The 25231-nt window shown below is 44.0% G+C and overlaps 1 protein-coding gene across 6 annotated transcripts in view; it reads right to left on the bottom strand.

Annotated features, from left to right (window-relative positions):
- Positions 1–25231, bottom strand: part of TNRC18 (trinucleotide repeat containing 18) — a 968701-nt gene that overhangs the window by 492747 nt on the left and 450723 nt on the right. For all 6 annotated transcript variants that reach the window (XM_056534534.1, XM_056534539.1, XM_056534536.1 and 3 more), the window contains exon 12: positions 12051–12187. In XM_056534534.1, the coding sequence (XP_056390509.1) occupies positions 12051–12187 (137 nt within the window). The remainder of the gene's footprint in view (positions 1–12050; positions 12188–25231) is intronic.

Below are 25231 nucleotides of genomic sequence, written 5' to 3'. Positions count from 1 at the left end.
CTACTGCTAAACATCCAAAAATCAAAGGCCCAAGGCACCAAGCATCAGTGAGGCAAGACGTTCCTGAAAGACACAGGATGAGTCAGGAGCAAGCATTTGCTGTACCCAAAAGGGTTTCATAACCCCTTACATATAAAGATCAATGTTGAAATTTGCATTAACCACATATCTAGCTACTGCTAAACATCCAAAAATTTAAGGGCCAAGGCCCGAGGCATCAGGGAGGCAAGCAGTTCCGGAAAGACACAGAATGAGTCAAGAGCAGTCATTCACAGTACCCAAGAGGGATTCATAACCCCTTACATTTAAAGATCAATGTTGAAATTAGCATTAAGCATGTATTTAGCTACTGCTAAACATCCAAAAATCAAAGGCCCAAGGCACCAAGCATCAGTGAGGCAAGAAGTTCCTGAAAGACACAGGATGAGTCAGGAGCAAGCATTCGAAGTACCCAAGAGGGTTTCATAACCCCTTCACTAAAGATCAATGTTGAAATTTGCATTAAGCATGTACTTAGCTACTGCTAAACATCCAAAAAACTGAAGGCCGAAGGCCTGAGGGCAGGGAGGTAAGTAGTTCCTGAAAAACACAGAATGAGTATGGAGCAGGCATTCGCAGTACCGAAGAGGGTTTCATAACCCCTTACATTTAAAGATCAATGTTGACATTTGCATAAAGCATGTATTTAGCTACTGCTAAACTTCAAAAAATTATAGGCCCAAGGCGAGAAGCATCAGTTTCCCCCAGATTAGGCAGCATAGATGTCCCCCAGATTAGGCAGCATAGATGTCCCCCATGTTAGGCAGCATACTTGTCCCCCAGATTAGGCAGCATAGATGTCCCCCAGATAAGGCAGCATAGATGTCCCCCAGATTAGGCAGCATAGATGTCCCCCAGATTAGGCAGCATAGATGTCCCCAAGATTAGGAGCATAGATGTCCCCCAGATTAGGCAGCATAGTTGTCCCCCAGTCAGCGCGGGCCGGTCAGAGCCAATCAAAGGACCGTATATGGCAAGCGGGCCATACAATGCCCATGTCTGCCCCAGAGGGTTTCATAACCAACCACAATTGAGAAATTTTTGTTGTAGGAGCATGGTCAATCTACTCCGAGGCATGTCATTGGTGACTGGAAATCCTGGCTGATCCATCCCTGATTCATCTTGACAAACGTCAGTCTCTCCACATTTTTAGTGGACAGACAAGTTCGCCTTGGGGGGACTATGGCCCCGGCCGCACTAAACACCCGCTCTGATGGCACACTACTGGCCGGGCAGGACAGCTTTTCCAGGGCAAACTCTGCTAGTTGTGGCCATAAATCAAGTTTGGCTGCCCAGAAGTCCAGCGGATCTTCAATGGTTGTTGGCATGGCCATGTCAAGGTATGTCACCACCTGCTGGTTCAGGTCCTGCTCCATGTCTACCTGCTACTGATGAGTTGCTTCACTATGCGGGTGAAGAAAGCTACTCATCAGCGACTGTAGACTCAGGGTGATGCTGATTGAGCTGGTACTGCTCCTGCAACCCCTCCCCTCCCCAGCAGCCATGGCAGTGGAAGGTGAGCGCAGAGGGCCCCCCCGAGTCAGACCTGCGAGTGGATGGACCATGTGGCCGATAGGCATCAGCCAACTGAATACGTAGAAACCCTCTGTAGTAGGTCAGTTTGTCCTCCCTCTCAGTGGGTGTAAAAAAGGCCCCCATTTTGGGACGGTAGCGAGGGTCTAATAAGGTGGATATCCAGAAGTCATCCCGCTGACGAATTTTGACAATTCGGGGGTCACTACTCAAGCAACTGAGCATGCATCGTGCCATTTGCGCCAGTGACTTGGAGGGACTACCTGCCTCTATCTCCACTGCATACTGCCACGGTGTGTCTGGGTCCTCTGTCTCAACTTCCTCATAACCCTCAAGCTCCTCTGGCTGCTCCTGCTCCTCCTCTCCTGTCCGAAGACTAGAAACACCGGCCATCTCATCCAACCTAAACTGTGCTCCGCTCTGCCCCTCATCATCCTCCTCCTCCAGTTCAGCCCCCACAGGGCCCATGTAGCCTGGAGATGTAGGCGCAACGTCTCCATTGCCGTGACCAGCCATGGTTTCAATCATTTGATGTAGGAGTGGAATTACGTCGTTCATGGCGTAATCCAGGCGACTCACAAATAATGTGGCTTCCTCAAAGGGCCTCAGCAAACGGCAGGTGTCATGTATGAGCTGCCACTGGTTCACATTGAAGTAATACAGGGGAGTACTCCTATCTGCTTGGATCATCAAGAAATCGGTGATGGCTTTTCTTTGTTCGTATAGTCTGTCCAACATATGGAGGGTGGAATTCCAACGTGTGGCGACGTCACAAATAAGACTATGTTGTGGGATACCGTTCTGATGCTGCAGCTCAAGGAAGGTGTGCTTGGCGGTGTACGAGTGGCTGAAGTGCATGCACAGTTTCCTTGCCATTTTCAGGATGTCTTGCAAATGGGGTGAAGACTTGAGGAAGCGCTTGACAACCAGATTCAACACGTGTGCCATGCAGGGCGCATGTTTCACACTTCCTTGTCGCAGCGCGGACACAATGTTCTTCCCGTTGTCGGTCACCATGGTTCCCATTTCCAGATTTCATGGAGTAAGCCATACTTGGATTTCTTTACGAATGAACTTTAGCAGTTCATCCCCTATGCGACTCCGTTCACCAAGGCAAACCATGTGAAGAACAGCTTGACACCGCCGTGCAATACACACATGGTACGATGAAGAGCCACCGAGATTTGACCGTGCAGTGGAGGCCAAGGACAGGGTGGAGGATGAGGAGGCGGCGTCGCACACTGTAACAGGACCATCTGCCTGGGAGCGAGAGCGTGGAGGAGGAAGTGGTGTGACCTGTCCAATTTGCTGTTGTGGCTGTGCAGGAACCACATTTACCCAGTGAGCCGTAAAAGACAAGTAATGTCCCTGCCTGTAGTTACAGCTCCACACATCGGCGCTGCCGTGCACTTTTGAACACACCGACAGGCTCAAGGACTGGCCCACCTTCTCTTGTACAAACTTATGCAGGTCTGGTACTGCCTTCTTCACAAAGAAGACTGCTTGGGACTCTCCACCTCGGCTCGGTACAAGCCATCAATTCTCTGAAAGGTGCAGAGTCCACCACTTGATAAGGGAGGGACTGCAACACCAGCAACTTGGACAGGAGCACATTCAACTTATGCGCCGTTGGATGAGTGGGTGCATACTGTTGTCTCTTGGACATGGCTTCGCCGATGGATTGTTGGCGGAATGGCTGACTAAAAGCGGGAGAAGCAGGAGCGACAGAAGGAGGGTTTGACACACAGCTCCCTTCGGCTGAGGTGGTGGAGCCTTGGCTGAATGAAGGAAGGAGCGGATGGCCACTGGGTGATGCAGCAGGCTGGACCACTACATCGGAGCCACGGTTCTCCCAGGCCGCTTTATGGTGGCGAAGCATGTGTTGACGCAGGGCCGTTGTGCCGACATTGGGACCCTGGCCACGCTTCACCTTCTGCCGACAGATCTTGCATTTGGCTACGTGAACCTCCTCCTGATGCCTTACGAAAAACTTCCACACCGCCGAGTAGCTGATTTTCCCACCCGCAGTCCGCACTAATGGACTGCTACTGGCGCCGTCTCCAGGAACCCCTGTTCCACTACCTCCCGGAAAGGTAGGCTGCCGCGAATCAGGTGGTCTCCCCCGGGCACGTCTGGCTCCTGAATTTCCACTACTGCCACCACGCTGACTGCCAACCGTTCTACCGCCTTGCTGCCTCAAGGGCAACCTGCAACTCTCTTCTCCTGATGATGATGAAGCCCCTTCTGCACCCGGCTCCCAATAGCAATCTGCTTCATCATCATCAACAGTTGTGTGCACGTCACTGATGTCCTCCTCAGGTTCCCCAACAGTGTCTGCTTCAGGAACCTGAACACTTGCAACACCGCCTCCCAAGTCACTCTCCGAATCACTACTTGGCCGCCTAGCGGAGCAAGCAGCGCATGTCTCCTCCCCTTCTTGGCTGTCCAGTAGCTGCTGACCGTGCTCTATTAGATCGTCCTTGGTAAATAGTGGAGCTGAACCCACAGCATAAGATACTTCTTTAGGAGAGGGAACAGCATAGGATAAAGACAATGGGAGGACACGGACTGCTCCCGGGCCATACCAACTGAGGGTTGTGTCTGAGGAACCCACCGACTGTTGACTGGGGGTGTCAGATGTCACTTGTGATGATGTGGATGAGCGTGTTAACCAATCCACGACAGCAGATGGGTTGCTGGTGGAGACACGACCGCTGGCTGATAATGGGAGCTCAGGCCTCTCGCTGCGACTCCTTCTGCCACTCGCCCCAAGTCTGCTGCCAACTCTGCCTGAAGTATTTAGGCCTCTGCCACTCCTCTGTGCACGTCCTGGCACTTCTCTGCCTGACATACTTTGTGCGTTTAAGAGGGTATTACAATACGCTACACTACTCTTTAAACAGTATTTGTCTAGAACAGCAGCAGGTGATTACTTACGGCTGTCCTTGAACAGTATGTAGGCCCTTGACAGATTAACAGGTACTAGATGGTACAATACTTGGATGTAACTATGCGCTATGCACTGATGAGGGCAGTAATATGCCTAACTATTAGAAGGAAAAACTATAATAAAAAAAGACAGTGAATAGTATTGTTTGGACTTGCACATTATGTAGCCAGCCCCTTGACAGATGAACAGGTACAAAATGGTACAAATGCACTACAGTCCACTGAACAATCACGTATTTCTGAACAGCAGCAGGACCCAACAGTGCAGCACCACAAAAAAAAAAATCCAGGGATTAAACCCTAAATTGCACTCTGAGCAGCAGAAGATTTGTGGAGCAAGTAAAAATAAACTCAATTGTGCTGAAAAATGAGGACATGATAAGGTGCTTCAGAAAGTTCAGGCAGCTTGGAGATCTGTATGAGGCAGCTGACAGCTATCTGCCCCGCTCTGCTGCAATGCTCAATAACGTGAATAGGAGGTTTAGTCACTCCCTTTCCCTAATGCTGATGTGACCAGCACTGACTAGCAGTTGCAGTGTAACGCTGTGGTATGAGCTATTCATACACATGCAGTCCTGTCCTCTCCATCTGAGTGCATAGATTAAATGAAGAGAGGCAAGATGGCCGCCGATTATATAGGGCCTGTGACATCACAGGGGTCAGTGAACACGGGAAAGCTGCATCTCACATGTGATTCAGGGTCAGCCCGCCTACCTTCATTCCCGCCGCTGTTTCCCTGCCCCATGTACTCACAAGTGGATCCGCCATATTAGCTCTCCAATAGCCTGGAACGCTGTAAAATGGAGTTTAATGAAGCGATTTGCGCAATAGAATCGCGGCGATATTCGCATTCGTTGCCAATCAAATTTTTCATGAAATTCGTAATGAATTCGGGTTCGTCAACTTCAATTCGCTCATCTCTGTTACCCTAAATTTTTCATTTTCAGAAGGGAAAATAGAAGAAATGGGGTTACAAATTTTGGGGGGCTTTTTTTCCTGAGTAAGAAAATACCCCATATGTGGATGTAAAGTGCTCTGCAGGTGCACTACAATGCTCAGAAGAGAAGTAGCGCCATTGGGATTTTGAAGAGAAAATGTATCCGGAATTGAAGGCTACATGTGTTTACAAAGCCCCCATAGTGCCCGAACAATGCCCCCCCCCTTGTGACCCCATTTTGGAAACTACACCCCTTACGTAATGTAATAAGGGATGCAGTGAGCATTTATGCCCCACAGATGTCTAACAGATTTTTGGAACAGTGGTCCTTGGAAATGAAAAATATAATTTTTCATTTGTACAGCCCACTGTTCCAAAGATCTGTCAAACGCCAGTGGGGTGTAAATACTCACAGCCCCCCTTATTAAATTCTGTGAAGGGTGTAGTTTCCAAAATGGGGTCACATGTGGGGGGGGGGTCCACTGTTCTGGCACCATGGGGGGCTTTGTAAACGCACATGGCCCCTGACTTCCATTCCAAACAAATTCGCTTTCCAAAAGCTCAAATGGCACTCCTCCTCCTCTGATCATTGTAGTGCGCCAGCAGAGCACTTGACGTCCACACATGGGGTATTTGCATACTCAGAAGAAATGGGGTTACAAATTTTGGGGGTCATTTTCTCCTATTACCCCTTGTGAAAATGTTAAATTTGGGGGGGAAAAACTGCATTTTAGTGAAAAAACTTTCACTTTAACAAAAAGTCGTCAAACACCTGTGAGGTGTTAAGGCTCCTATACCCCTTTTTATGTTCCTTAAGGAGTGTAGTTTCCAAAATAGTATGCTGTGTTTTTTTTTTTTGCTGTTCCAGCACCACAGGGGCTTCCTAAATGCGACATGCCCCCCAAAAACCATTTCAGCAAAATTTGCTTTCCAAAAGCCAAATGTGACTCCTCTTCTGAGCATTGTAGTTCCCCTGCAGAGCATTTTACGTCCTAAAATGGGGTATTTCCATACTCAGAAGAGATGGAGTTACAACTTTTGGGGGGCATTTTCTCCCATTACCCTTTCTAAAAATGGTAAATTTGGGGAAGAAAACTGCACTTTAGTAAAAAAAAAAAAAAGTTTTCTTCATTTACACATCTGACTTTAATGAAAAGTTGTCAAACACCTGTGGGGTGTTAAGCCTCTTGTTACGTGCCTTGAGGGGTGTAGTTTCCAAAATGGTATGCCATTTGGGGGTTTTCTGCTGTTCTGGCACCATAGGGGCTTCCTCAATGTGACATGCCCCTCCAAAAACCATTTCAGCAAAATTCACTCTCCAAATTCCCATTGTTGCTCCTTCCCTTCTGAGCCCTCTACTGCACCCACCAAACACTTGACATACACATATGAGGTATTTCCTTACTCAAGAGAAATTGGGTTACAAATTTTGGGGGGGCTTTATCTCCTATTACCCCTTGTAAAAATTCAAATACTGGGTCTACAAGAACATGTGAGTGGAAAAAAATAAAGATTTAGAAATTTCTACTTTACTTTGCTTGCTGCTATTCCTGTGAAACACCTAAAGGGTTAACACACTTACTGAATGTCATTTTGGATACTTTGAGGGGTGCAGTTTTTACAATGGGGTATTTCAAATATAAAGGCCCTTCAAATCCACTTCAAAACTGAACTGGTCTCTGAAAAATTCAGATTTTAAAAATTTTGTGAAAAATTGGAAATTGCTGCTGAACTTTGAAGCCCTCTGATGTCTTCCAAAAGTAAAAACATGTCAACTTTATGATGAAAATATAAAAGTAGACATATTGTATTTGTGAATCAATATATAATTTATTTGGAATATCTGTTTTGCTTACAAGCAAAGAGCTTCAAAGTTAGAAAAATGCAAAATTTTCATTTTTTTTCATCAAATTTTGGAATTTTTCACCAAGAAATGATGGAAGTATCGACACAAATTTACCACTAACATGAAAAAGAATATGTCACAAAAAAAATTCTCAGAATCAGAATGAAAAGTAAAAGCATCCCAGAGTTATTAATGCTTAAAGTGACAGTGGACGGATGTGCAAAAAATGGGCCAGGTCCTTAAGGTGAAAATGGGCTGGGTCCTTAAGGGGTTAAGAGTCTCCTCTGTCCTCCACTTGTTACCTGTATTAATGGCACCTGTTTCAACTAGTTATCAGTATAAAAGACACCTGTCTACAACATCAAACAGTGACACTCCAAACTTCACCAGCGAAGGACACAAGAAACAACATTTTAGACCTGCACCAGGCTGGGAAGACTGAATGTGCAACAGGCATGCACCTTGGTATGAAGAAATAAACTGTGGGAGCAATTATTAGAAAATGCAAGACATACAAGACCACTGATAATCTCCCTTGATCTGGGGCTCCACGCAAGATCTCAACCCATGGTGTCAAAATGATCACAACGGTGAGCAAAAATCCCAGAACCACACGGGGGATCTAATGAATGACCTGCAGAGAGCTGGGACCAAAGTAACAAAGGCTACCATCAGTAACACACTACGCCACCAGGGACTCAAATCATGCAGTGCCAGACGTGTTCTCCTGCTTAAGCCAGTACATGTTTGCTAGAGCGCATTTGGATGATCAAGAAGAGGATTGGGAGAATGTCATATGGTCAGATGAAACCAAAGTAGAACTTTTTGGTAAAAACTCAACTTGTCGTGTTTGGAGGAGAAAGAATGCTGAGTTGCATCCAAAGAACACCATAACTACTGTGAAGCATGAAAGTAGAAACATCCTGCTTTGGGGCTGATTTTCAGCAAAGGGACCAGGATGACTGACTCGTGTAAAGGAAAGAATGAATGGGGCCATGTATTGTGAGATTTTTAGGGAAAACCTCCTTCCATCAGCAATGGCATTGAAGATGAAATGTGGCTGGGTCTTTCAGTATGACAATGATCCCAAACACACCCCCCCAGGCAACAAAGGAGTGGCTTCGTAAGAAGCATTTCAAGGTCCTGGAGTGGCCTAGCCAGTCTCCAGATCTCAACCCTATAGAAGACCTTTGGAGGGAGTTGAAAGTCCGTGTTGCCCAGTGACAGCCCCAAAACATCACTGCTATAGAGGAGATCTGCATGGAGCAACAACAGTGTGTGAATACCTTGTGAAGACTTACAGAAAAAGTTTGACCTCTGTGATTGCCAATAAAGGGTATATATCAATATTTGTCAAATAAAAATATAACATAGTTAACACCTTAAGGACGTACCTGTACGCCCTCGACCCGCTCCCCTTCTATGACGCAGGGTCAGGCTATGAGCCGCCAGGACCCATGGCTAATACCAGACAACACCAAACCCGGTGATGCCCGTCATTAACCCTTTAGACGCTGCGATCAAAGTTGATTGTGGCGTCTAAAGTGAATTAAAAGTTAAAAACAGTCCAGTAGGTCGGCGGAGGTGATCAGATGGTGAGGAGGCAGGTAAGGACATTGTAGTGCCACGATGGTTCCGATCTTTGCTAGGATGCTCCAGGATGCCTCAGCAGCCTGGAGCAATCGAGCACCGATAACAATAATCAATGCTATGCTATGGAATAGCATTGAACAGGGTATGCAATCCAAGGATTTCATGTAATAGTCCCCTATGGGGACTATAAAATGGAGTAAAAAAGGTTAAAAAAAAAAAAAGTTAATAAATGTGAATTATGATAAACGTATATAAGTATATTAATGGCCCATACAAAAAATATGGAGAAAAACTGTTCCAAGTTAAACCCCCCCAAAGGACGAGGGGGCACTCCCTCCGTCTGGAGAAGAAAAAGTTTAGTCTCAAGGGGCGACACGCCTTCTTTACCGTGAGGACTGTGAATTTATGGAAAGGTCTACCTCAGGAACTGGTCACAGCAGGAACAATTAACAGCTTTAAAACGGGATTAGATACATTCCTGGAACAAAATAACATTAATGCTTATGAAGAAATATAAAATCTCATCCCTTCCCCAATATCGCGCCACACCCCTACCCCTTAATTCCCTGGTTGAACTTGATGGACATATGTCTTTTTTCGACCGTACTAACTATGTAACTATGTAACTATGTAATTAACCCATTCCCTAATAAAGGTTTGAATCACCCCCCTTTATAAAAAAAAAAAAAAAAAAAAAACACAAAACATAAAAATATGTAAACAAAAATAAACATACTGTCGCATGCGTAGATGTCGGAACTATAAAAATATAATGTTAATTAAACCACAGAGTCAATGGCGTTTACGTAAAAAATATGCTAAATTCCAAAATTCCGTATTTTTTGTCACTTTGTATACCATAAAAAAATGTATAAAAAGCGATCAAAAAGTCTCATTAAGACAAAAATTTTACTGATAAAAACTACAGATCATGTTGCAAAAAAAGAGCCCTCATATAGCCCTTTATGGGGTAAAATAAAAAAAAGTTAGAGGATCAGAAGATGACAATTTTAAACATACTAATTTTGGTGAATGTATATTTTTTTTAACCTCTTAAGCACGCAGGGCGTACCTTGTATTTCCGCCTCATACCGGGTCGGTCCCGGCGGCTTATGATAGCCGGGGCCCTGGTCTAATAGCGTGCAGCATATATCGTTGTGTCGCGTGCTATTAACCCTTCAGATGCGGCGATCAACTCGTCTAAAACTAAAGTAAAAGCTTCCCGGCAGCTCAGTCGGGCTGATCGGGACTATCGCGATAAAATCGCGATGTCCCGATAAACTAGGATGCGAGCGGAGGCCCCCTTACCTTGCTCCGTCACGTCTGATGGGCGTTTGATTGCTCCAAGCCTGAGCTACAGGCTTGCGCAATCAACCCCCTATTACGCTGATCCATGCAAAGCTATGGTTTTACAGGGATCAAGGTAAAAGGTCAGTGTGTGCAGTGTTATAGCCCCCTATGGGAGCTATAACACTGCAAAAAAAAGAAGTTTAAAAAAAAGTTAAGATCATTTAACCCCTTCCCTAATACAAGTTTGAATCACCCCCCTTTTCCCATAAAAAAAAACATGTGTAAATAAAAATAAACATATGTGGTATCACCGCATGTGTAAATGTCCGAACTATATAAATATATTGATTATTAAACTGCACGGTCAATGGCGTACGCGCAAAAAAATTCTAAAGTCCAAAATTGTGTCTTTTTGGTCACTTTTTATATCATGAAAAAATGAATAAAAAGCTATCAAAAAGTCAGATCAATACAAAAATGGTACCGATAAAAACTTCAGAACATGGCGCCAAAATGAGCCCTCATAATGGCCGTACGCGGAAAAGTTATAGGGGGTCAGAAGATGAGAATTTTTAACATATACATTTTCCTGCATGTAGTTACGATTTTTTCAGGAGTACGACAAAATCAAATCTATATAAGTAGGGTGTCATTTTTACCGTATGGACCTACAGAATAAAGATAAGGGGAAAGGGAAGCCTCCAGAATTACAAAATGGCATTTTTTCTTCCACTTTGTGGCACAAAAATTTTTTTTTCCATTTTGCTGTAGATTTTTGGGTATAATGACTGATGTCATTACAAAGTAGAATTGGTGGCGCAAAAAATAAGCCATCATATGGATTTTTAGGTGCAAAATTGAAAGGGTTATGATTTTTAAAAGGTAAGAAAAAAAAAAAGAAAGTGCAAAAACTGAAACGCTCCATCCTTAAGGGGTTAAGAACTGTCCAGAGTAGGAGAAAATCCCCATAGCAAACGTATGACGCTCTGGACAGTTTCTAAAATGGACAGAGATGTCAGCAGAGAGCACTGTGGTCATGATGTCAGCAGAAAGCACTCTGTTCCAAAAAGAAAATAATTTTCTCTGTAGTATTCAGCAGCTAATAAGTACTGGAAGGATTAAGATTTTTTAATAGAAGTCATTTACAAATCTGTTTAACTTTCTGGCACCTGTTGATTTAAAAAAAAAAAAGGTTTCCACCCGAGTACCCCTTTAAGCCCTCTTTCTCTAGTGGTTCTTATGTGATTGTTCAAACCCATTTATCTGGTTGTGTGTCTTTTGAGTTCAGACTTATGGTTTTAGGTGTCTTTCAATTTGATTTTAATTTTGTTGTCTTCTGTCAGGTTACCACCTATGAGATGTAAAGTAACAAGACTTCACAGTGTCCTTTGAGAGGTTTTCCATGCCTAATATCGGGTGACCTGACAGTTGTACATACACCATCTTGATCATTATTAGCATCAATAGATGGAATGCTTATTGGTATACGGTTGATATGTGTCCATATTTTGGACATCATTAAACTTTGATTGGCTTTGGTGGTATGCAGCCAATCCATCATATGTTGGATGTCTAGACAAATGATCAAAACATCTACATGCTAGGTTGAAATGGCCATATAGGGACCAACGTTTTATTGGTTGATTTGCATAAACATTTTTTCTTGTATAATTATCAAACAAAATCCATCAATCACATTTCTGAATCATAGTGTCAATAGTTACAAAAATGTACCAGCCCTGGTTCAACAGGTTTTTACTAAAAAAAACATTTGCACAAGCATTTTTGATATTGGATAAAAAAAACTGTGCATAAAAAAAACATTGCAAGTGTAGCACACTGCATCAAAAAGTTATTACTCACTCAGAATGCCTTCTCCTTTGTAACTTCGCCAGTTCCCTTTGTTTCTCTTTGTACCGCCTCTGCAGCTCTGCAAGCCTTACCCTGCAATCAAGTTCCACAGAGTCTATGTCCTCAATAGCAGATGTGATCGAAAAATGCTGTACAAAACAAAAGGGAATTTTTAACTATTTCAAATTGAGCAATTCTGGATTTTAATAGAAATGTAAAATATGCCTATTATAAAAATGTCCCTTAAAGGCTTTTTACAACAAATTATTTCAATAAAATATAAATAAAAAATAAGTCATAAAAGTCATAGTGATGATCCTAGGGCTTGGAACCCCATAGTTTAAATGCCAAATAATGTCATTGGGACATACCCATTTTTATATTTTTATCTCAGTCTTTATTGAAAGTGATTCTTTAAAATGTGCAATAAGACAGAAATCTTTTGTAGTAAGAGGTAGGTTGACAAAGTGTTATTACATATATATATATATATATATATATATATATATATATATACACACACACACACACACACACACACACAAAGAGGGGGATTCATCATTATGTGTCTATTGTAGACACAGTTCTATCCATTTACACTTCTTGTCTATTGTACACTCTTGCTCAGAATTTACTAAGGCTGTGCACGTCCTTTGATAAATCTTGTGCAAATATAGAATCGCCCCCCTCGCTCTACCGTACACTCCTTCTCTACCTCACAGGAAAAGTGGACGTAGGGATTTTGTTCTATTGCTTTGAGGCCAGGATTCCATTGAGGTTTTTTATGAATCATAAAAAAACGCCAGAAAAACTGTCCCAGCTTTTTCCTGCGTTTTGTCAGTTTTTCTTGTGTTTTTTTTTTTTCTTGCATTTTTGCTGGTGTGTGGAAACCAAAAAATGTACAAAACTTTTTTTTTTCTTTTAAATTTAGATACGTTTATGCGGAGGAATGTTTCAGATTTTGTGGATTGCGATGATGAACAGAGTTTTTTTTTTTAAAATGTCAATAAAAGAGTTAACAAGGGCTGTGGGGGGAGTGTTTTTTTTAATACAAATTTTTTTTCATTGTGATGTGTTTTTTTATAATTGAATTTTTCAGGCTTAGTAGTGGAAGGCGTCTTGTAGACAGAATCCATCACTATGCCGGGGCTTAGCATTAGCCCCAAAACAGCTAGTGCTAACCTCCAATTATTACCGCGGTACCCACCGCCACAGGGTTTCCAGGAAGAGCCAGTATCAACAGGCCCGGAGCGTCAAAAATGACGCTCCTGGGTCTAGGCGGTAACAGGCTGGCGTTATTTAGGCTGGGGAGGGCCAGTAACTGGTCCTTGCCCCCCCTGGTAACGTCAGGCTGTTGCTGCTTGGTTGGTATCTGACTGATACTGAAAAAATTAGGGAACCACACACTTCTTTTATTTATAAAAAAAAAAAAAAACGCATAGGGTTCCCCCTATTTTCAGTATCAGCCAGATACCAACCAAGCAGCAACAGCCTGACGTTACCAGGGTGGGCGAGGACCATTGTTACTGGCCCTCCCCAGCCTAAATAACGCCAGCCTGTTACCGCCTAGGCCCAGGAGTGCCACTTTTAACGCTCCGTCCTGTTGGTACTGGCTTTTCCCGGCACCCCTGTGGCGTTGTTTACCGGGGTAATAATTGGGGGTTAACGCTAGCTGTTTTTGTGGCTAACGCTAAGCCCCGGCTTAGTAATGGATTCTGTCTATAAGACAGCTTCCACTACTAACCCTGAAAATTAATTATAAAAAACACAACACATTGGAAAAAAATGTTTATTTAAAAAAAACACTCCCCCCACAGCCCTCGTTAACCATTTTATTGAAATAAAAAAACGCTGGTCATCATCGCAGTCCACCGAATCTGACGTAGTCCTCCGCATTCACGTATCTGAAATGAGAAGAAAAGAAAAACAAGAAATATGGGTTAGTAAATTATTTGTGCTCTCCCCTGGGAAGAGCGCACATAATGCAGCGTGTTCCTAAACAGGGAGCCTCCAGTTGTTGCTCAACTACAACTCCCATCATGGGGGGCTGTAGTTAAGCAATACTGGAGGCACACTGGTTGCAAAACACTGAGAGTGTTACTTAACTCAGTGTTTACCAACCCGTGCGCCTCCAGCTGTTGCAAAACTACAACTCCCAGCATGTACGGTTTGTCAGTGCATGCTGGGAGTTATAGTTTTGCAACAGCTGTAGGCACACAGGTAGGGAAACACTGAGTTAGGAAACAGACAATGTTTCCCAACTAGTGTGCGTCCAGTTGTTGCAAAACTACAACTCCCGGCATGCCCAGGCAGCCGAAGGGCATGCTGAGAGTTGTAGTTTTGCAACAACTGGAGGAGAACAGTTTGGAGACCACTGTGTAGTGGTGTCCAAACTGTAGCCCTCCAGATGTTGCAAAACTACAACTCTCAGCATTCCCAGACTGCCAATGCATGCTGGGAATTGTAGTTCGGGAACATCTGAAGGGCCAGATGTTACAGAACTACAACTCCCAGCATGCCTGGACTGTCTGGGAGTTATAGTTTTGCAACATCTGGAAGAGCACAGGTTACAGTGGTCTCCAAACTGCGGCCCTCCAGATATTGAAAAACTACAACTCCCAGCATGCCCAAGGCTGTCTGGGCATGCTGGGAGTTGTAGTTTAGAAACTACCAGAAGCAGCAGTGAAGAGCTTCACTGCTGCCTCTGATGCAGATGCCGCCTCCTCCACTGATCCACATCAGCACACCACCACCCCCTCTCCTCTCCACCCCCCACCCCCTAGCTCTCCCGGCAGGGTGCACCACTCACCCCTGCTGTTCCTGACCACCCTGCTCGCTTGCTCGTTCCTCATGCTTCACTGAACTGGTATGCCTGGGACCAGTCCTGACAGCTGACTTAATAGACATCAGCTCAGCGGCCATCCAACACATTCCACCCACGCCCCCCTCGGTGTCATGTCACGTATCAGTGACAGTGACAGATTGTCTCCAGGAACAAATGAACCCCTTCGGAGTCCAGCAGGTCAGTGGGGACACGATTGGGTGTGTATACAATTATTATTGCACATTGTTTCTGTGAGCTCCATCTGCAGACCGAGCTCACAGAAACAGTGACACCGACTGTCGGACGCACGGCAGGGTGTCCTCCCTCATGGCACCCCCCTTGTGAGCGGCACCGGGGGCGGGCCGCCCCCCCCCCTTTGGTACGCTACAGATGCAATGCGGATCGCAGCAGATCTCCAAAATGATCTGCTGCGATCCGCATTTAAATTAAAAAGCCGGTGGTACATGCGGCTACATCGCGCTGCCACCGGCTTCTATATACACTGTCATAATTCATAATGCCCGCCGGGAGAGGGGAGCTCTGATTGGAGAATAGGTATTGGCCAATAAGAGCTCTCCTCTCCCAGCGGGGATTATGAATTATGACAGTGTATATAGAAGCCGGTGACAGCGCGATGTAGCCGCATGTACCGCCGACTTTTACAGTTAATAAATGCAGATCGCAGCAGGTCACTGCAGAATGACCTGCTTCGATCTACACCTCAGCCCCTGGACTACAACTCCCATCATGGGCAGAGTCTCTCCATCATGGGAGTAGCAGTCCTTACTGTGAGAAAATACACACTTTGGTACTTGTCCTCAGAGGTGGTGTATATTTGCGCAAAAAAATGAGACTTGCGTTCTTTTTGTGCGTCCCCAAAAAAAAAACGCAGTTAGTAAATCGATGTCTACAGGAAAAATAGCTCTACGGTACACCCGAAGGGTGACATGTTTAGAAAAAGATCCACCAAAAAAGTTGCACAAAAAGAACGCAGAAAATATCATTGCGCAGGATTTTGCGCAAGAAAATACACTTAAAATTACTCTATATAGGTTGATGTATCCCCCCTAAAATCCATAAAATTACATTGTCTGATTTTTGTAAGAATTTTTTTGCAAATTATGAGAGAAAATAAGTATTTGGTCACCTACAAACAAGCAAGATTTCTGTCTCTCACAGACCTGTAACTTCTTCTTTAAGAGTATCCTCTGTCCTCCACTTGTTACCTGTATTAATGGCACCTGTATGAATTTTTTATCAGTATAAAAGACACCTATCCACAACCTCAAAGAGTCACACTCCAAACTCCACTATGGACAAGACCAAAGAGCTGTCGAAGGACACCAGAAACAAAACTGTAGACCTGTTCTAGGCTGGGAAGATTGAATCTGCAATAGGCGAGCAGCCTGGTGCGAAGAAATCAACTGTGGGAGTAATTATTAGAAAATGGAAGACATACAAGACCACTGATAATCTTCCTTGATCTGGGGCTCTACGGAAGATCTCATGAATGACCTGCAGAGAGCTGGGACCAAAGTAACAAAGGCTACCATCAGTAACACACTACGCCACCAGGGACTCAAATCATACAGTGCCAGACGTGTACCCCTGCTTAAGCCAGTACATGTCCGGGCCAGTCTGAAGTTTGCTAGAGAGCATTTGGATGATCCAGAAGAGTATTGGGAGAATGCCATATGGTCAGATGAAACCAAAGTAAAACTTTTTGGTAAGAACTCAACTTGTCGTGTTTGGAGGAGAAAGAATACTGAGTTGCATCCAAAGAACACCAAACCTAATGTGAAGCATGGGGGTGGAAACATCATCCTATGGGGTTGTTTTTCTGCTAAGGGACCAGGACAACTGATCCATGTAAAGTAAAGAATGAATCGTGTATTCATGTATCGTGAGATTTTGAGTGAAAACCTCCTTCCATCAACAAGGGCATTGAAGATTAAATGTGGCTGGGTCTTTCAGCATGACAATGATCCCAAACACACCGCCTGGGCAACGAAGGAGTGGCTTCATAAGAAGCATTTCAAGGTCCTGGAGTGGCCTAGCAAGTCTCCACATCTCAACCCCATAAAAATCTTTGGAGGGAGTTGAAAGTCCGTGTTTCCCAGCTACAGCCCCAAAACATCACTGCTCTAGAGGAGATCTACATGGAGGAATGGGCCAAAATACCAGCAACTTCCTTGGTCCCGCTCCCGTGACATAACGCGGGGTCCCACAGTGACTCCACATCATATCGCGGTGGGCCTGGTGTCATAGTGAAGCCGGGACCCGCCTCTAACCCGCCTCTAATGATCGCGGTGCCGCACGCTATTAACCCTTTAGCCGCGCGCTCAAAGCTGAGCCACGCGGCTAAAAGTGAAAGTAAAAAGTGCCTGTTAGCTCAGGGAGCTGTTCGGGATCGCCGCGGTGAAATCGCGGCATCCCGAACCGCTGTACTACAGGAGGAAGGTCTCTTACCTTCCTTCCTGCAGGCACAGTGGAAACCTTGTGAAGCCTTACAGAAAATGTTTGAACTCCAAAAAAGGGTATATAACAAAGTATTGAGATGAACTTTTTTTTTATTGACCAAATAGTTATTTTCCACCATAATTTGCAAATAAATTCTTTAACCCCCTTAACCTGTTGGGGACCATGGGCATATGGGTACGCCCTTGCGCCCTGGTACTTAAGGACCAAGGGTGTCCCTGTACACCCGTGGGAATTTCGATCCCCGCCGCAAGACGGACTGGGATAGGAACGGGATGCCTGCTGAAATCATTCAGGAGGCATCCTGTGCAAATGCCTGGGGGGGTCCTGATAAATTCAGATCGGCGATTCGCGGTGATGACCCGATAGCCTGTAAAATAGGGATGATCGGAGCTGTCAGAGACAGCCCTGATCATCATGAAAGATAGGAGAGAGGTGGCAGGGGTGCCACTTCCTCCTATCCCCTGCGATTGGCCGCTCAGGACTGACCAGCGAATAGCAGGGCAGGGGCGGGGGTGAAAGATCACTTCTTCCGTTCTGCCCACCCCTGGATGTAGGGGCACAGCGAGGGAAGATGGCGGGGATGTGCAGGGGCCGTGGATGCGCCGGGGACCGCCGGCCGTGGGGACCGAGGACCAGGGACTGGCAGCTGACAGGAGGCGGCAGGCAAGAGTGGAGGCAGCAGCAGCGTGTCCCAGATGCAGCAGTGAAGATTGCCGTAAAGTGATCTTCACTGCTGCTTCTAGGAGTTTCAAAACTACAACTCCCAGCATGCCCAGACAGCCTATAATACGCTTTTTTCAAAGCTCTGTTAAGGTACCCACGATTTTTTAGCCTAGTCCGCAATTCTCCTGCTTTTTTCTTAAATTCCTCCAGGGTAGAACAATTTCTCCTCAGTCTAATATACAGACTTATCGGGATCCCAAGCTTCAAAGGAGTAGGGTGACCGCTCTCCCATTGTAACAGAGTGTTTGTTGCTGTGTCCTTTCAAAATAATGTAGTGGCAATTTGTCTATCTACTGTTACGTAGATGGTCAGGTCCAAATACGTAAGTTGCTGTTTATGGATGGTATGTGTGAATTTTAAACCCAGACTATTGCAATTTAGGACAGTCCCAAATTCCTTGAACATCTGTTCTGATGATGACCAAATGAGGAAAATATCGTCTATGTACCGGATGCATAAATTTATGGATCCGGTCCAAGACGACATCCCCTCCGAAAAGACTATCTGGTCCTCCCAATAACCTAAGTACAGGTCAGCGTAGCTAGGGGCACATGGGCTCCCCCTGGCCACGCCCCTTTTTTGAAGATAGATCGTCCCCTCAAACTAATTTTTTGTCAAAATAAATCCTAACACCTCCTGTATGAATTCATTGTGCATTTTGTACTGTATACCTCGTGTATTTAGAAAATGTTCCACCGCTGTACATCCTGGTATGTGAGGTATTGAGGAGTAAAGGGCCTCCACGTCGAGGGATACCAAAAAGGTGTCAGGTTCGACATGGAGACCCTCCAATCGCTTCAACACATCCATGGTGTCCCTCACATAAGAGGGCAAACCATATACAAAGGGACATAAAATGAGGTCAACATATTGACTGGGGTTTTGGGTTAAGCTGATAATCCCCGACACGATTGGGCGTCCTCTCAGGGGGGGGGGGGGGGGTTGTACCTTTATGAATTTTTGGAATACTGTAAAATGATGCTACTTTTGGACAATCAGGTTTCATACATTGCATCTCTGCATCATCTATTAATTGATGTTGTTTAGCTTTTTGCAGTATTTTTGATTAATTCAGAACTAAAGATTTTGGTAGGGTCTTGCTTAATCACTTCATAACATTCCCTGTGATTTAGGATCTCCAAGCACATTGATCTCCTCCCTAACCACCCTGTTTCCACCTTTGTCAGACGGCTTTATGACCAGGGAAGAGTCAGAGTCAAGGGACCGTAGAGCCTCTCTTTCTGCATAGGTTAGATTTTGGCGAGATACTGTATTAGTCTCAAGGTTACGCAGAGCTTTGGTCACACAAAGGTATTTATTCAATCGTAGTGGGTGCTTTAGTGCTTTTGCACTTAAGTGGTGTGAATGGTCCCAAACCTTCCACTTGATGTGATTCCCTTGTGAGGGTGACCATGTCCTGGAACAGAGGGACATCTTGTGTCTCCAGACCCTGAGCGGCAGCTGTTCTTGAATTTACCAATGCTAAATATTTTTCCATTTAAGCTGACATGCATATAAATTGATATATTTAACCCAAACAAATGAATTGTATTTCACGGTGGAGACAAATGACAGCCCCCGAGCCAATACATTCATCTCTGTGGGTGTAAGAGTTCTTGGTGTTAAATTTATGACTTGTAGCTCCGACTCAATAGTCTTGTTTGCGATTGCGCAGGGGGTACTGGTTGATGGGGTACGTCCCTAAAAAACCTTCTGAAGGTTGCCTATAAGGAGGTCTCCTACCCCTAGGTCACCCTCTGTTTCTCCCTCTATAGAACCCCTGATTGGTAGTAGTGGACCCCCTCTCCATTTCTGATTCTTCACACTCAGAAGACGATATATCTGTTTCTTGTGAATTAATTGACGTTTTTCTTATTGTTTCGTATTCCCTCTTTTCTTTGAAGTCCGTCAGGTCCCGTTTGAATTGCAGTATTTAATTTAGTGGTTAGAATTTTTTCTTTTTCCAGTAACATCTTCATTAAACGCAGGGAGCTCTCAGTAGCTTCCCTTTCCCATCTCTCTTTAATTTGCGCTGTTTGTAATCTTGGAGCCGGTGTAATGGGTATACGAAGCCCCCAAGGGACTATGCCCTGGGATAAATAACTGTCCAGGCTGTGTATCTCCCACTAAGTCCTAGCATGCTCCTTGTAGAGCTTCGTTATTGATTTAAATGCAGCATGGTTGCTAGTGGTTACGACAGGTGTACTATTTTCTTAGAGTCTGGCAATGTTCACAGAGTTTTTATAGATACAAGCCTACCCCTTGACTCCTCTAGCTTACCTTCACAGGTGTGTAGGGAAATGATGTTAGGAGAAGAGGGCGGAACCTAATCACCTTAAAGTCCAGACTGCCACACAGCTAAGGTATACGGCCGCCATCAGTGCTGTATCGGCACCCCGCTGAAAAATGGGAGCCTAAACAAATTTATTTGAGGACATCTCTGTCAAGTGCTTACTGATTCCTGATGATCGCTCAAGGCGAGAAACGCGTAGAATCTGTCCGAATTCTGTCTATGGACTTTAGCCATATTACTGGGGAGACGCAATAAGCCAGAGGAACTATAGCCAAAGACGCAGCACCTACGAGGAGCTAAAGCCCGCACCATCTGACTGCAAGTTGGCACGTTTGAAGCAAGTTCTGGATAACCAGGTTTTTCTTGTCTTTGTAGTACTTATGAACTGCCTAATACGTTGCACGGGACTGCCATCCTATAAGAACTGTGCTTAATCATCTCTACAATGCTGGGACTGTTATAGCTGAATTATATCCAGTAGCAGGACTTGAGACTCTGTATTACAGCTGCAACAGGCATATCCCTCTATTTGGCTATATATACAAAGAGACTGCATTTCTCCCCAGGGCTAAATAATTGTATGGCATTATGTACATGTTTCCAAAATTGTGTGCATTATATATTTTTGCACCAGCACCTTTTGTGGCGGCCGGGTGTTTGAAATTTTAAATATTTTTTCTATAAATCTGAATTAGCATTGTTTATATGCCTCACGATTCGCCAGTGCATAATAATTTTACAAAGTGAGTCAAAATTTCTAAAAGTTTCTGGGTGAATACACATATCAGTGCAAAGTGTGTGTATTATATATGGTAAATTTGAGTAGCCGTATTAGTCCAGTGATGCAGATGCAAATCATAAAATGTTGCAGTATCTTGTAATACCTTTTTTATTGGACTAACAGCATTTTGTAGAGACAAGCTCCTTTATTAGATTTGCTTTGGACTTAAAGGAATCCCGAAAGCTTGTCTCTACAAAATGCTGTTAGTCCAATAACAAAGGTATTACAAGATACTGCAAGATTTTATGATTTGCATCTATATATATATATATATATATATATATTGCAGCAATAATCCCAACCCCTGTAAACAATTTAACCTCTTGAGGAGAGGTTTATTTTACACCAACAGAGTCATTTGAGGGCTTGTTTTCTGCAAGACTAATTGCACTTTGTACACTGCAATTTTGATAGATCAACTGACCAAAAAGCAGCAATTCTGGTGTTTTAGATGCAAATAGCAGCAGATACTTACCGGGTATGAAGTGCACTCAGCATTGGAGTGCACTTTTTACACTCAAACCACGACCAGGGCATGCATGTACAGTGGGGATCAAAAGTTTGGGCACCCCAGGTAAAAATTTGTATTAATGTGCATAAAGAAGCCAAGGAAAGATGGAAAAATCTCCAAAAGGCATCAGATTACAGATTAGACATTTTTATAATATGTCAACAAAAGTTAGATTTTATTTCCATCATTTACATTTTCAAAATGACAGAAAACAAAAAAATGGCGTCTGCAAAAGTTTGGGCACCCTGCAGAGTTAATATCTTCTACTGCCCCCTTTGGCAAGTATCCCAGCTTGTAAACACTTTTTGTAGCCAGCCTAGAGTCTTTCAATTCTTGTTTGAGGTATCTTTGCCCATTCTTCCTTACAAAAGTCTTCCAGTTCTTTGAGATTTCTGGGCTGTCTGTCACGCACTGCTCTTTTAAGGTCTATCCATAGATTTTCAATTATGTTGAGGTCAGGAGATTGTGAAAGCCATGGCCAAACCTTCAGTTTACGCCTCTTGATGTAATCCCCCATGGATTTTAAGGTGTGTTTAGGATCATTATCCATTTGTAGAAGCCATACTCTCTTTAACTTCAGCTTTTTCACAGATGATGATAGATGACCCTTATGTTTCTAAAGACTGATCAATATACTAATACTAAAATGCCATTGCTACTGAAAAAATATATCTGTTACCTACCCTTTAACCCATATACATCAGAATGCTATCTGCTCGTGATCCTGAATATAGGCCTTGAAATTACTCCATGCGGAGTAGAAAGACTAAACATCTGATGAACAGAAAACTTCTGCCAAAGAAATAATGGACACTAGATATGCTTGTATATATGGACACAATAATCGAACAACCAATCAGAATGTAACATGCTAATTGTGATGTCATAATTGACCCTCCTTCTTTGTACAATGTAAAAACCAAATCTACTTCCTGTAAAAAAACAGAACTCTTTTGGGAACAGCTACCAACATCCCCTGTGTGGTGTATATTTTTTTATGTCGACACTTAGCAAAATATATAGCACCACAGTCAATCACATTTGAAAGCCCCACTTATCAGTTGGTGCCGTTGACTCCTTTCCGAACCGAGGGAGGGTGAAATTGTTTCCAGGACCGCACTCGCGGGAAGACCAAGTCTGGGGGAGCGACAGCTTTAACCATCCGGAGGAACCCGGAGCCGCTCAAAGGGCTTGATCAACCCTACAGAACGCGGTAAGTCTGCTGATTTTATAAATCTGTAGCTCTTATCAGTGTTCATTGAGCGGCTCTGAGAAGCTAAAAAGATGGTCTTGTCCAACCTCTAAGACAAACCCTAGCGTCAGGGTATTTCCCTGCTGTGTGGTCTAATTTGTGAGTTCTAGCCGCATTGGTGCTTGACTGTAGCTGGTTAAAAAAAAATCTAAGATTAGAGGCATTAGGAGTTAATCTGCCTGAGATTTTTATGCGACCACGTGTAAACAATAACCCCCTTTTTCTTTGGCTCATATTGTAGATTCTTATCACAAGCGCACAAGGCCAGGAATTTCAAAAAATGTGAAATGCAATGTTTAATACGTTTCTTCTGTGTTTTCTTTTTTTTTTTTTCACGGTAGGGAAAATCTGACATGACATTCTAGAATAAAGAGAATGTTTTGTAAGGATTTTAATTTTGATTTTTTTACATTTTTAAAATCTCAGTGGATATGGTCTAGGGAAAAAAACAGATTTTTATTATTATTATTATCTCTGATAATTCGGAGTGTATCTGATAACTTTTCTGCATATATTGTACTCCTTATAACTGAATTGAGAGAGAGAGAGATGTGTTGTCACTCGGAGTAACCGTATCAGATGACAACAGTGTACTGACTGAGGGGACATGCCAGCCAGTAACAGTATCAAGGCATAACTATTGTGTAAAGTACTGCTGTCAGTCAGTCCAGTATCCTCTCTATTGTATGCTTGATAACTTTTTAGTGGCCTGCTGATTAAATATATCAGTTCAGTGTTCTTGTGTACCAGAGGTTAGCATCAGGAGGCAAACTTTGGTTGACAAATGCACACTCTTGTGTCAGTGCTGGATACCAATTTTTGTACGGCCAGTCCATTGAGAGATTTTGCTAATAGGGTAATTTGCAACCCTCACTCAACCTGAGACTTAAAAGGCTTTAAAACTGTTCAATTCCGTCACTGGTTAACTTTAAAGGGTAACATATGAGCAGTTTGCAAGCTCCCTTCCTGCCTGGGTGTGAGGAGCCACGTGACAATTATGATGATCCCAGCTGTTGTTTGTGTCCCCATTGTGGTCAGCAAAACCCGCCCTCAGTAGAAGACTGTGTTTCCTGTTGCCAAGCCTGGCCTGTAAATGCTTAGCCATGTAATGCCACAGCACCTCTGTATACTGGAAAAATGGAAACCCCCCAAAAAATGAACCCACCGCCCTGTATTCTATTCAACCTCCGTCTAGTGGTGGCCATGTTACTACAGTAACTTCCTGTACTGGCAGGGATCTTGGAGGCCCAGGAAGTGTGGCAAAATCCATTTCCTGTACTGTCAGCCATCTTGGTTCAGCCAATCTACTTACTCCGTGTAATGAGCCCTCATCCAGTACACCCAAACAGAACTTGCCAGTTGCTGGAAGGTTGCCAAATGGAACTTCCTCTAGTGCTGAAGCACTTCATCTCTTTCCAGGTATGACTCAGGATGGGAGTTACTTTGTACGTACTAACCAGATCACTGGCCTATACCCAAATCAAACCCACACACTCCCGGATCAGCCCTCAACGGAAAGCTCTGTATTTCATTCTGCTAATAATTGCTGTGCCTCACCAAGAAGTAAGACCTCTGTACCCAGTGAAGACAGTCCTACAGCCCAAGATGAACCCCATGCACAGTTTCACTCTCCTACCAATGATAATCATCATCATCAGTCTCCTATCACTGATCATCATCATCAGTCCCCAGGAAAGATATCTCTTTCACCTGTTAATACAATCACACCTACTGTGGTGCAATTTCATGTGCCTCCCAATACCTACAACAGTAACATGTACTAAACCATTAGATCAAGTATGGTGTCTGAATCCTTTCAACTGGCCCTTGGAACAAAGATCTGGAATAACACCCTACTCCGGATTGGCATGGGTTCCATGGAAGCCCAGCGAGTGCAGGCTATAGTTAACCCTGCAAATCCATATCTTCAGCATAATGATGGCCTTGCAGCTGCCTTACTCCATGCAGGGGGGACTAGTATACAGCATGACTCTGATCTGTTGTTACTACAACAAGGGCCCATTTCAACCTCCCGACAGGTGCTGGGACAACATATTATGCCTTGCAACATAATACATGTTGTTGGTCCCTGATATTCCTCTCCCCAACATGATGCATGCATAAGGCAGCTTCAGTCCACAATACACCACATTCTTGATCTATCTGGAGAGAAGGAAATTTCCTCTCTGGCCATTCCACCCATCAGTTCTGGACTCTTTGGATTTCCTCCTAATATCTGTGCCAATGCAATAGTGTCCAGTATTGAGAATCACAAGCCAATACCAACATTACAGGAAATCAGGCTTATCTCTAAAACGTACGAAACCG

This window comes from Hyla sarda, chromosome 8 (assembly GCF_029499605.1).
Source record: "Hyla sarda isolate aHylSar1 chromosome 8, aHylSar1.hap1, whole genome shotgun sequence".
Classification (NCBI taxonomy): domain Eukaryota; kingdom Metazoa; phylum Chordata; class Amphibia; order Anura; family Hylidae; genus Hyla; species Hyla sarda.
This window is presented reverse-complemented; position numbering and strand designations above follow the sequence as displayed.